Source organism: Delphinus delphis, chromosome 4 (genome assembly GCF_949987515.2).
Source record: "Delphinus delphis chromosome 4, mDelDel1.2, whole genome shotgun sequence".
NCBI classification, from domain to species: Eukaryota; Metazoa; Chordata; class Mammalia; order Artiodactyla; family Delphinidae; genus Delphinus; species Delphinus delphis.
In genome coordinates, this window is record NC_082686.1 from 55797354 (window position 1) to 55811183 (window position 13830).

At 41.0% G+C, this 13830-nt stretch overlaps 1 protein-coding gene across 1 annotated transcript in view; it reads right to left on the reverse strand.

Annotated features, from left to right (window-relative positions):
* Nucleotides 1-13038, reverse strand: part of MORC1 (MORC family CW-type zinc finger 1) — a 179351-nt gene extending 166313 nt beyond the window's left edge. The window contains exons 1-3 of the mRNA XM_060009873.1: nucleotides 12908-13038; nucleotides 9424-9477; nucleotides 5213-5247 (exon numbers count right to left, since the gene is read on the reverse strand). Coding sequence (XP_059865856.1) covers nucleotides 5213-5247; nucleotides 9424-9477; nucleotides 12908-13038 — 220 coding nt within the window. The remainder of the gene's footprint in view (nucleotides 1-5212; nucleotides 5248-9423; nucleotides 9478-12907) is intronic.
* Nucleotides 13039-13830: the final 792 nt, after the last annotated feature.

The following is a 13830-nucleotide window of genomic DNA, read 5'->3' on the forward strand; positions in this document are numbered from 1 at the left end:
ACCATCACCACATTCAGGATAGTGAACATGACCATCACCCCAGGTGTTTCCTGGTGCCCCTTGTAGTCTCTGCCTTCTGCCCCTCCCATGCCCTGTCACCCCCGACCCCATCCCCAGGCAGCCATGGATTTACTAACTCCATCCTTACAGATTCATTTCTAGCACATCAGTTAAGTCAACTCTGGGTTCAATGGTCACCTCTAATCTACATTTTTTAAATGTTCAAAATAATCTATAAATACATATCTAAAAATCATACCCAAGTTTTCTGGGTTCATAATTTTATGCTCACATGTCCACTTGTAATCCCCCCTCCTCTCTCTAATTCACCTCCTGTTTACAAACCCTTTGAATCTTCCCTACCATCTCATTTCCCCAGTTCTTCTCCCTACCTGGTCCTCTGGTCTGCTTACCTCAACTTCTGTGTCAGAATATTCCTCCCCGCTTTAGGTATTTGCTCTGTTCAGCCGTCCCCTGACTAAGGCTGACACTTCTCCACTGTTCAGCTCTTGTTGAGTTCTTTGCACAATGCGATAGTTCTCAACCTTGGCTGCACATTTGAATCACCGGGATATATTCTAAATTAATTGGTCTTGGATGCAGTTCAGCAATAAAAACTCCTCCCTATTATCCTAAGGTTTATCAGAACTGGGAACCACCTAACACAAGCCTCAGCCTGTGAAGTTGCAACAGTTGATTTTGCAGCTCTTGGTATATAGTTCTCACGTAAGAAAGCAGGGCATTTCTTTGGTGAATAGGTGGGAAAGGCTCAAAATTCCCAAGAGTCTTAATAGAGTGCTTAATTTTTCTATAACTTCCCATGAAGGCCTGCAGACAATCACAGCCTCAAAATTTAACGTTCCCCAAGTACCCACTCAGAGGCTTGGCGCCAACTTGTTTGTTTCAATTCCTTAAAACTATGTATTTCAGATCGATTTCTACTAACCATTAAGCATGCATGTCCGAAACAAACCACAGCACCTTCTCCCCAAGCAGACTGCCTCCTCCTTCCGGTGTGTCCTGCTCAATAAATGGCATCTCTCTGCCATTAGGCTTCAGCTGCCCACGTCAAAGCCTCAAGATCAAGTTCTCCACCTCTTCCACCCATGTAGACATGTCTTCTCCATTCCACCTCCTCACATCTCTCAAATCTGACCACTTTCTCCATCCCCATGACACTGCCTTAGTTCAGGAAACCACCCCTCTCTTCTGGATTCCAGTAGCAGCTCCCCCACTTCTTGCTCCCACAAATCAGAGCACGCCGAGAGTCTGTAGCCAGTCATGCAGTTCACTCCTCTCCTGCTTATAACCCTTGCATGCCTTCCCACTGCCCACAGGGTGCAACCCAACCAGTTAGCAAATCTAGCTTGCCTTTCATCACCTGACCCTCCAACCTCTCTGTGGTGGTGAATTTTATGTGTCAACTTGGCTAAGCTGTGGTGTCCAATTGTTTGGTCAACTCGATGTTGTTATGAAAGTACTTGTAGATACAATTAACATTTATAATCAGCTAACTGTAAGTAAAGCAGATACCCTCTATAATGTGGGTCAGCCTCATCCAATCAGTTGCAGGCCGTAAAGGCAAAGACTGAGGTTTCCCAAAGAAACAGCAATTTTCTGCCTCAAGACTGCAACACAGAAACCCTGCTTGAGTTTCCAGGCTGCTGGCCTGCCTGAAGATTTAGAACTCAAGACTGCAATGTCAACTCTGACCTGGATTTCCAACCTGCCAGCTGCCCTACAGATTCCACACCTGCCAGCCCGCACAATCATGGGAGCCAGCTTCTTAAAATAATCCCCTTCTTTCTCTTCCTCCCTCTCTCTACTATATGTATATCCATAGATAGAATGAGAGAGACTGACAGAGAGACAGAGAGAGAGAGAGAGAGAGAGAGAGAGAGAGAGAGAGAGGAAGGGGCAGGGAGAGATATCTATTTATCTACTATTGGTTCTGTTTCTCTGAAGAACCCCTCCAAGCTCATCTCTTGTCATCCCCTCCCCTGCCCATACTGCACTCTTCCACTTCTACACAAATAATCACCTGCGACTAATCCTGAACATCTCAAACATTTCTTCAACACCATCAGGGTGTCCTATGTTCTCTCCAGATTCAAGCGACTATACATTCTTCTCCTTCGTCCTTTCCATCCTTGATTCTCCAGGTTAAGGCCTATTTTCCCTTTAGGTCTCTAGTTCATACATGATTTCTTCTAGCAAGCCTTCCTAATCCTTCCACATCATCAGGTGCCCATAATGAATGTTTTCTTTCTAATCTGTGTTTCCCACTTTTCAAAGTATATTCAAATACCTGTTCATGCATCTATTTCTCTTTCAGACTAGTGGTTCTTCCACGTTTGGGGACTCAGTTGCCTCAGAGATATGATGAAAGCTCAACGGCCTTCTACCCATAAAAGTGAAGTTGCACACAATATTTTCCACAGATCCCTTTACTAGGATGCCAATTCCTTAAAAGCAGGCACTGTGTGTACTCAGCACTTGGCCCAGTGCCTGCCACTTGGTAAGCACTAAAAAAATGTACTGAATGCATACCCATGTTTACTAGAATAATACACACAGAAAGATAAAACATCCATGGCTAAACATATTCAGTTTGAATTTTATAGCCCTCAAGTTACTTGAAGAAAACTTAAGAAAGTAATTCACATGCCTCAGTAAATAATTTAAAAACTAGTCCAATGCTTAGATTAATTATGTACCCCCATACCAATTCTATCGGTGCATAAGCCCTGGCCCTAGTTTATTTATTTTTTTTATTTTTTGAAGAAAAATCAGTTTGCTAGGTTGATAGCCATATTGTGGTTTGCTGCAATAAAAAGTTGATAGCCATATTGTGGTTTGCTGCAATAACACATATTACCTAAATAAAGAAAGACGTGCCCCTTTCAAATCAAATTGCAAAGATTCTTTTTTCTTTTTTGTGACAATGCCAAGTGCTAAAGAAAGTGGGGTGAAGTGAATACTGCCATGCCCTGATGTCTTGCACAAACCCAAAAGAACATAATGTGTGAATTCTGATCACAGTTGTTGTACTTTCTGTGATTCCAGATAATTCTTCTCAACCCTTCGACCCTTCAATAATACGTGTACTCTGAATGAAATTCAGCTCGAATCTTTTCTCCTTCCTCCACTGCTAGGACCACTGCCTTTGTTCAAATCCTCATAAAATCTTGTGTAGATCAGCCATAGCCCCACTTCCCTGCTATCGTTCTTTCACACTTCTACAGACCATCTACAAACCATCCTGTATGCTCTTGCTAGAGTATCTTTCTTTAAAAAGAAAAGAGCACATTTCTATTGAATAATTTGCAACTGACATTGCTCAAAACTCTTTAATGGTTCACTGGCTACAGAAAAAGAAACAAACAAAAAATCTTAGTATGGTATTCAAGGTGCTCATACATTTGGCTCTAACCCTTAGCTCTAGTCAACCAAGCCCCATCATTGTCTCCTGGATGCTTTTTCTCCAAATATATACATGGCTCACTGCCTCATGCCATTTAGGTCTTTGCTGGTATATCACCTATTTAGAGCAACTTTCCATGAGCACCACGTGAAAAATAGTACATCTTTCCCATTCCTCTCTGTTCTCTTAACCCACTATGTTTCGTTTTGTTTTGTTTCTTTTTAGCACTTATCGTGACCTGGTATATTATTTATTTGTTCACTTCTTTATTGTCTGTCTTTCCTCATTAGAATGCATGTTCCATGAGAGCACAGGCTTAATCAAACACTTTACTCATTGCTCTATCCCCAGCACCTAGAAAAACTGCTTGGCTCATTGATAATAGATACCCAGTAAATTGTTATTGAATAAATGAATGAGTCTCTGAACTAGTCTACCTCCATTCTTTTTTTCACAATAATTCCTCAGACAGGACTATTCTTTTCTTCCTACACTACCTGACAAAAATCACATCCATATTTCAAGCCCTGGCTCTTTAATATGGGGTGTTCTTTCTCTGTGTTCCCACCATGCTTTGAGTCTCTCCTAGGCAAGAGATGCTTATTCTCTTTCACTCTTATATAATTGGATATATATATGGAAAGACCACCCTTTCTCCACTACTGGCATTTCCTTCTATGCAGAATGGAGTTCAATCAGTAGTAGTAAATGGGGCCCTTCTCTGTACCTTGACCATTTTTTCCCTGAAGCAGTGAGCTCACTCATCTGACTAGTAAGTTGGGGAAAAGTAACTTAAGAAGGTTCTGCTCAGGTCTCTCCTGTTCCCTCTGAGAGCAAGCTGCCTGCAGAGAGCATGACTCCACTAGGTGGGCGAGTGCCTGATGCTCTCCCACACTAAGCTCCACACTCCAACCTAGCATTTATCAGCAATGAAGACTGACTCTCTTATTTGATTTCTCAAACTTCTCAGAACCTGGGAGTAGAAAGGGAAGAAGAGTGTCATTTATTATGTTTCTTCAAATGTCTCAAGATGTCCATGTCTCTCTTCCTCGTGAACCAGAAGCACCCACCTAGCACAAAATCTTAAAACATTTAGAAAACTGAACTGAACTGAGTTGCTTTTTAAATAATGATAAAACTTTATATCATGGACCACATTCTCTGGCCTGTGACCAACAGCCAATATTCACAGGAAAGATGATAGAATCTGGGTTGGGGATCAGTTTTAACACAATAGGCGTTTCTCCAGGTAGTGTTAACTACAGGACTGGATAACAAAACCTAACTTCCTCTGCATCATATTCAGTGAAATGAACTAATAAGTGCAAAAAATACTTGGTGACTGGAAATGAAGTCAGTAAAGAAAACATGCTTGGTTTGAACTTCATAGCCTTCAAACATTCATACTACACATTCACTTACACACTTTAAAACTGTGATATGTTGGGAATGATGTATACTTAATTATGAATAACCATTAAGTTAATATGCATTTTAAAATAAAACTGTTTTCTCGTGGCAGACAAACTGACTGCTCCAAATCACTGATGCTTTCACAAAACCCTGGAAGATCTAATTTTGTAAATGAGTCCTCTAACAAGTGAACAATTTCACTCAAAGAGTATATTGTTCTCAACCTGGCTCCCCACGGGGTCACTGAACTCACAAAGCACTTAGATTACATTAAAAATCTATAGAATGTGGTTTGATTTTCATGAAATGAAAGAAAATCAAAATAACTACAGGCTTTTCCATTAGAAGAAAAAAGGAGAAAGAAAATCTGCTCACCTGAAAACACATCAAGTCTTGCAGCCCCTGCATCTCTGAAAACAATATAAAAATACTGCTTCAGTATGAAATTGTATTTTTAAAAATTACATTAATCTGAATTGCTCATGTGACATATGATCTACTGTCAGATAGCAAACAATGGAGAAATCTGCTTAAATTGCTTTAAAAACACTAAAATGTTTCACCCTGCATTTGTAGACTAAGACCTATGATCACTCGTAATTTGAGAATATTACAAAGCCTAAAAGTCAGAAATTTAAAAGAAGAGATGGAATTTAGTGGTAGTTACACAAGAAGCTCAAGAAAATGGATATGAACATTAAAAAAAATGGTTGGAGAATAATCCAGAAGTCATATGAAGACTTTCATGATATATTTTAGTACAAAAAGAAAAAGAAAATTACTAAGTACTGTGTACCATATAATCACATTTTTAAAGAACATATATGATATTCATGTGCATATCTGTAAGGAAAGAAATCAAATGTTAACAGTGATTTTCTCTAGGTCAGAGGTTGACAATCTATGATCTATGGGCCCACCAACTGTTTTTGTGAATAAAGTTACGGGAACACAACCATGACCGTTTATTTACATATTGTCATATACCTATTGCTTATAGTCTGTCTGCCTTCACACTACAATAGTAGAGTTGGGTAGTTTCAACAGAGAACACATGGCCTACAAAGGTGAAAATATTTAATATTTGGTCTTGCACAGAGAAGTATGCTGGACACCCACACACACAAATGATGAGGTTACTGGTGCCTTTTCTTTTTTTCTTATTCTTAGTTCTCTACAATTCACAGATATTATTTATGTATTTTCTTAAATTACTTTTTAAAGTAGAAACTTTAAAAGGAAAGGAGAAAGAGCCAGAAGATCCTGGTTTCCACATGAAGGCTGTGAGAGAAAGGAGAAGGGCAATGAGGGCTTAGCTGATGAGGAAGTGGGTATGTTGAGGGAAGGAAGAGTCTAGAAGGAAGCTCAGAATAATAACAACCAGCGGGACTCTGGTGGGAAAATCTGAGTGTCTCCCAAAATTTCCATCAGTCCTGACCCAAAACTACCCCAGATAAATTGGAGTAGGTACAATGTACCTGTTCTACAAAGTTGGCCCCTTAGCTCCTTCCTCTAGCCAACTGCTGCTTCTAAGTGCCTCCTCTAAAGAAATTCTGGGGTTACCACTGTCATTTCTTGGTCATTATCCATGTGACAAATAAATATTAAACCTTCCCTTCTAATCCTTACCACAGACCCGTGACACATAGGTATCATTATCTCCATTGTATAATTACATGTTATACAAAGTACCATGTATACAATAATTGCTCAATAAACACCACTGTACTGAACCGTTTTTTTCATAGAAACAGTTTCTTCATAGAAAAATTCCATGGGATGAGACAAAGAACAGTCATTTACCTTTACGGCATATTAAGACATTTCATAATAAGCTTTGTACTTGAGCCCAGGTACTTTCTCTCTGAAATGTGTTGTATCAGGAAGAGTCCCCTAACAATTCCTTCCTATCCTGTCACATTTTTTCCTCCTCTTTCCACAACATTCTTTTAATACCTTCCAGTTCTAATTTTGACAACTCCAGGAAATCATCAAAATCTTGAATACAATGATATAAAATAACGTCTTAGAGTAACACAGGGACTTTATGAAGACCTCTGTAAGACCAAGCAAGCATCTCACGTAAGTCTGTTAAATAGCTTCATTTGCTGTCAATTACTAGCATCTAAGCAGCGGTGACAAACTTCAGTGTGCCCTGAAGACAGAGGAGCTGAAGAGTTCAGGCTGGCCGTGGGGAACACTGGGAATGGCAAAGCTGAAAACACAGGCTGGTCCCAAGAGTGCACCTGCTACACACCTGATCCCGTTGAGGAAGGCAGCCTCAAGGTTGGTACGTCTAATCTTTAAAAAAACATTAAAAAAGCATGGGATCCAGATTCTTTTATGTGGCACCTCATGTTTCTCAAACTTTACAAACAATTCCTTCTTTTCTTTTTTATAAATATTGTGCAAACTTTCAGTATGAGTCAAAGAAACATGAGACAGGCTAGACTTGTTCAGGGGCTGCCTGTTTACAAATGCTGCTTGAAGAATTGCTTGATTGATCACATTTCCCTCACTCCCCTGAGTCTGCAGTCAATCTTTCTTTGCTAATCACCCTCTCTACTCCATAAACCGTTCCCACTGTTCTATTTCTTCTACATTATGATTTTACTTGCCCTCCTTTGTTGAAATGAGTGAAACAACTTTATAGGAGAAAAGACAGTAGGCAAAAGAGACAGATGTGTTCTTTCACAGTTACAGATGTCAAGTTGCTGGAAATGGACACTGAGTAGGACAGAGGACTAATGGATACAGGAGGAGCCTTGCTTCAAAGCTTTGGGCAGAAGCAAACAGTAGAAACCCTGAATTCCTGCAGAGACTAACCATGAACATTCATGTGTAGTAGCCCCATCTCTGTTAGCTCCACCTAAGTTGCATTCACAGCTCTTCTGACCAAGCAAATTTCTTTTTCTCCTCTCCTCTCCCTTTTTGTGATGACGGTGATTCCATTAGTCCTGCAGAGTTTCATATAAAGAGGAGCTAGGGACTTTTTACTTAGCATTGAGCATGGCTGTGCAGGAAGTTCTAGATGGCTGGTTAAATGACTACACCCTGTGGTCACACTCAGTCACCTCCCTTCAAAGGCCAGAAACGAGAGGAAAATGCAAAATGCTGTAATACAGTCATCAATCAGTGGCAGGGAATTTAGATCTCCCCACTGAGATCCCTTATCTAACAACCGCATACTACTCCCTGGGTGGACTTTGCTTTCTGCAGAAAAGGTGACAAAATCTTCTGTTACAGGCAAATACAAATATAAAAAAATCAAATGCCACATTCAGTGAGCTGTAAAACTGACTCCTTCACAAACACACTATTGAGCAGGTCTTAAATTGTTAAAGAGATTTCCTTAAACATCAATACCTTTGTCAGAGACAGTAAAATGGGGCAAGGGAGTTCTGTAGCCAGACAGCCTGAATTTGAATTCTAGCTCTACCAAATATTAACTGTATCTCCTTGAATAGGTCATCTAACCTCTCTGTGCATCAATTTCTACATCTGGGGAATTCAAATAATGATTCCCAGGTCAAAGTGTTGTTGTCAAGAATAATGAGTTAATACCTCTACATGAAGAGCTTAGAACAGGATCTGATACACAGCAGGGTATCAACAACACTTAGCTCTTTTCTCCTTAACTATGCAATTCACTTTGATGCAGACTTCAGTAAATGCCCAAACCCAAACCTAAATTCTCAATACATAGTATACATTGGTACATAATTCAAATAAAATCCAAATGAATATCTGCTATTACATGGTTATAAACACAAAAACAGATGTCCAGATGAATGGATAAAGAAGACGTGGCACATATATACAATGGACTATTACTCAGCCATAAAAAGAAACGAAACTGAGTTATTTGTAGTGAGGTGGATGGACCTAGAGTCTGTCATACAGAGTGAAGTAAGTCAGAAAGAGAAAAACAAATACCGTATGCTAACACATATATATGGAATCTAAGAAAAAAAAAAAAGGTCATGAAGAACCTAGGGGCAAGACGGGAATAAAGACACAGACCTACCAGAGAATGGACTTGAGGATATGGGGAGGGGGAAGGGTAAGCTGGGACAAAGTGAGAGAGTGGCATGGACATATATACACTACCAAACGTAAGGTAGATAGCTAGTGGGAAGCAGCCGCATAGCACAGGGAGATCAGCTCGGTGCTTTGTGACCACCTGGAGGAGTGTGATAGAGAGGGTGGGAGAGAGGGAGACACAAGAGGGAAGAGATATGGGAACATATGTATATGTATAACTGATTCACTTTGTTATAAAGCAGAAAGTAACACACCACTGTAAAGCAATTATACTCCAATAAAGATGTAAAAAAAAAAAACAGATGCCCAATTTACCTGCACTTCAAGTATGATCATAAATACAAACTGAATAAAGATGAATAATTCCTCCTTTCATCTGTTCTTTTTCCTATAATACCTTGATTTTATAGGAAATCAAGTCACAAAGCATTCCAAGTGGGGAAATGACAACGTATTTTCATCTCTTAATATGACTAGACTTTATTAATGTTATGAAATGCCTTTGTCCCTTTGAATAACCTTTGTTTACACATAATCCTTACCTTGCATTGTCCAGCAATTCAGCCAGTGCTCCAAAAAGGAAACTGTGAGTGGTGCTGATGAAGAAAGAGAGGAAAAACCAAAGTTAAACCAACTCTGTAATCAATGTAAAAGGTTCAAGACACGTTCAGACAAGGTTCTCCAGTTCTAGGCAGATAATCAATTACGGAGTTATTCTAGAAACTACTTTCTCAGCATGGTCAAGATTCTGAAGTACATGACAAAGCCAGGGCTAAGAACACTATTGCCAAAATATCCTGTCTACTCCTAATGAAACAAAGACTTCAAGGACCTGACTGTACTTAAAGCAAATTTTGACATTTTAAAATTGCTTGATAAGCATTTACTCAAGTTTTTTTAGAGAATGTTTCATTAAAGCTGTATTATTTAAGGCCAAATTACTTCTGAAAAACCTTGATCAAAATCCAGGCTCACTGAAAGACCTTAAGACTCCATCTGCAGACACAGGCACTGGCAGGGGACCCTGTTTGCACCACTAATCTACACTTTTCTGTGCAATCTTTTCACCTTGGACAACCCTGATCCTTAAATAATCTCACAGATTACCAGTGGTCACTCTCCCCTGTATCCCTCTTGCCAAGTCCTGGGCAATAGAACACACTAGATAGCCATCCTTATTTATACTTTGAAGGCTGAATGTTCCTCTGGGGTGATATCAAGCCACCTTCAGGGTCCCACACTTGCTTTTCATTTGTTGTTGTGGCTATTTCAATCAGCAACCTTATCGCAGCATTAAAGTAAGATTCAGTAGGCAATTTTCTTTTTATATTTAGTAAACAGGTAGCAGAAGCAAGAGAGACCCATTTATCAGAAAACATCTGCTCATTTGTACAGGAGGAAGGATAATCTGCAATGTCTCAGGGACTCCAAATACCTCAGGCCACAGGATGATATGTTAGCTAAAAATTTATTTTAAAAAAATATATACATATATCTATTTTTGGAATTTTAAACTATAAACACATGCTGATGAGGGGGTCTCTTGACTCCAGTCAGCTTTCAAATTCGTCATCAGAATAAACCTACTATGCTTCTAATGAAGAGACAAGTTTGTGAACCACTATCCTAATTGCTTAGTACACCATTCATTTGACTCTTAATTATACCCTACAGTAGAACTAACTCCTTTAATGGCAGACATCAGATGTCTCTGATTTCTGAGCTTAGCTGTTCTTATAAAATAGTTGCCTTTTAATAAATATTCACTGTTCGTGAAAAAAAGCATAAACCTACTAAATGCAATTATTGCAAAAAGGTGTCCTTCACTCAAAAGAAAGTTAGTACTTAAAAATCTAGAACGGAGCAAAAGAAAAGTGTCGGTGACATGCTTTACAAAAGCAGCACTTCAAACCACAAGCCTTTCTAAACAATCCTTCAGGAAAGTAACTGCAATCATTCTGATCCCCCCACCAAAAATGCCATATAAGCTTCTGTACCGTTTCACTTGAGATTTTTACTGACTGCCTGCTATGTGCCAATGTGGGCAGACATGTTCTTTACACTCTGCGGGCTCAAGTTAGTGGGGGATATGAAAAATACACAAGTAAACAAACATATAAAGATGAAAACACAGATTATGATTCAATGCTACTAAGAAAGAGGTATGGGGAAGAGTAACTGGTGAGGAAGGGAAAGCCTTTCTTCACAGAAGACATAAGCTGAACCCTGAAAGATGAGAGCTCAGTCCCTTGCAGAACTGGAGTGAAAATGCTCCAGCAAGAGCAGGAGGTGCAAAGACCTTGAAGCAGAAAAGAGCCAAGCAGGCCAGTCTGCTCTGGCTATGGTAAAACGGGGAGATCACAGCAAGACATGGGATGGCCAGGTCATGCAGTGCTTCCTACTCCATGGTTAGGAGCTCATACTTGGTCCCCATGCAACTGGAAACCACTGTCATGTCTTAAGAAAAATGACACACCTTGGGGCTTCCCTGGTGACTCAGTGGTTAAGAATCCCCCTGCCAACGCAGGGGACACGGGTTCGAGCCCTGGTCCGGGAAGATCCCACATGCCGTGGAGCAACTAGGTCCGTGAGCCACAACTACTGAGCCCACATGCCACAACTACTGAAGCCCGCGCGCCTAGAGCCCGTGCTCCGCAACAAGAGAAGCCACCGCAATGAGAAGCCTGCACACCACAACGAAGAGTAGCCCCAGCTCACCGCAACTAGAGAAAGCCCGCGCACAGCAACGAAGACCCAACGCAGTCAAAAATAAAAATAAATAAATAAATATTAAAAAGAAAAAAAAAAGAAGAGTGACACATCTGGTTTAAGTTTTTAAAAGCTCACTCTGGCAGCTTTTAGGAAAACGGATCATAGGGAAGCAAGAAGGGGAAGCAGAGAACCTAGTTTAGAGGCTATGAGAAATCCAGAGGGGAGATGGCAGTAGAGATGGGGAGAAATGGATGAATTTGAGACACAGAGGTGGCATGAAGAGGACTTGATGATTGATGGATTGGATGTGGGGGTGAAGCAAAGGAGGAATAAAAAATCACTCCTGTTTTTACTGAGGCCAGTCTCAGATAAGAATTTTATCTCTGGGAGCTGAGACTATGCCAATTTGTATCTGATTTTGTTGCTGTGGCTTCACACTGCTGTCACTTTTGTTGTTAAGTTACCAGACCACCAACTGATAATGGGGTAGTATGGTGGCAGGGGGGAGGTTGGGGAGCAATAGCTATAGAAACTATGCAAAACTGAGGCTGAGGAACTTTTCTAAGATAAAATTCACAGTCTTTCCAGCACTCAGCTTATAATTTTTCAACTTGCTCAAAATTGCTATTTCTTCATTTGTCTTCTACCTGTTAACTTTTAACTACTTGTACCATCCTTTCCAGCTTGAAATCATTCTCCATGATAACAAGATAAAACTAAATATCTGCTGAATATTGCCTGTTTGTTTTATTCTGTTGTCTGTAAAAATTACACTGTTTTTCCCAAGCAGCAAGGCCAGGCTTCTTTACATTTCCATTTCTGTGGTTTCAAATCTGCTGCATCCTTTCTATCAATCGGTACTTTCAGTAAATACAAATTACTAAAAGGTTCCAAAAACTCAACATACCACTGTGAATTACACAGCACTCACTGCTATGCTTTGCTCTGTTGGAAATAACAGATGGACAAGAAAACCTCTGTCACCTGCCTCTGCAATCTGAATATTCAATATAACACCTAAAGAGTAGCCAAAGGGGCTACTGGCCTGACAGAAGAAACAGTGCCCTGGTAATAACTAAAATGTGAGATTCCTATCCTCATAGAGGTTACATTTTCAGAAAGACTCAGGATGCAACAGCGGCTGGAATCGATAAACACAAATTACTCTTTGGTGGGCAAATTTAATCTTTAAAATGTCAGTGTGTTAGGGAGAGAAATCATTAGAGATAGGCCAGGATGGTAGAATGAGGAGATGGACAAACGTCTCCATTGTGTGGACAGGCTCCCCCGTTCCGGCTACGCCAGGGTACTCACGAGTTGGCGTGGATGAAGTCCAGATTCAGCTGGGCCCGCCGCAGAGCGGTATACTTGTCGTCCATGGCCTGGAACGCGACCCGCGCGGCCCTCGGGCACCCAGACGACAGACCCAGCAGCCTTTCGCCCATCTCCACGCCCACGTCCACGTCCACGCCCACGCCCACGCCCTTGCGCAGACACATGGCTCGGCGAGCACGCGCTCCCCCTGGTGGCCGGAGCGCGAAGCTCACCCTGCGCTGTGGGCCCGAGTGTCTGGCAAGTTAAGTCTGGTCCTGATCTTGGATCCACCTGGTGATAAGGCGTCTGGGCTAGGCTCCTCTTCCCGAATTGAGGTTTACGTAACCTTACTAAACACTCTTTTCTATCATTCCCCAACTGGAAAATGGAGCCCAGGGCTGGGGCTAGAATTCGATCAGAAATGATCGCACACACACATACACACATAAACACACAGAATGGGAAGAATCTGGGAGGCGGGGTCGGTAAGGGAGCTGGGGACGGTAGGGAAGGAAAATGGATAGTTTCCCTTTTGCGGTTGTTACACAGCAGAGGTCAAGGCCCTTTGTGTTCTCACCCCAGCACTTACCCGTGTCCCTTGGGTTGTGTTTTCTCCAGTTGAAGGAAAGAAAGAAGAAAAGCGGTCAGCCAGAGAGAGAAAGGAAGGAAGAACTAAAGGCAATCAGAACAGAATGTGAAGGCTTGTGTTCCGTGAGAACCTTTTTCACCTGTCAGCTGCCATTCAATTGTTTGATGTGCTGGCGCGATTCAAAGAATAGACATTCTGTATTGTTCCAAAAGACAGAATTGGGCAAGTGGAAGGTGGAAAGAGGGGGATTGGGGATAAATATAAGGAAGGGCTGTGTATGCCAGCTGTCCAAAAGGGGATACAAAGCACTGAGTCACCAAACCCTGAGCTGAAA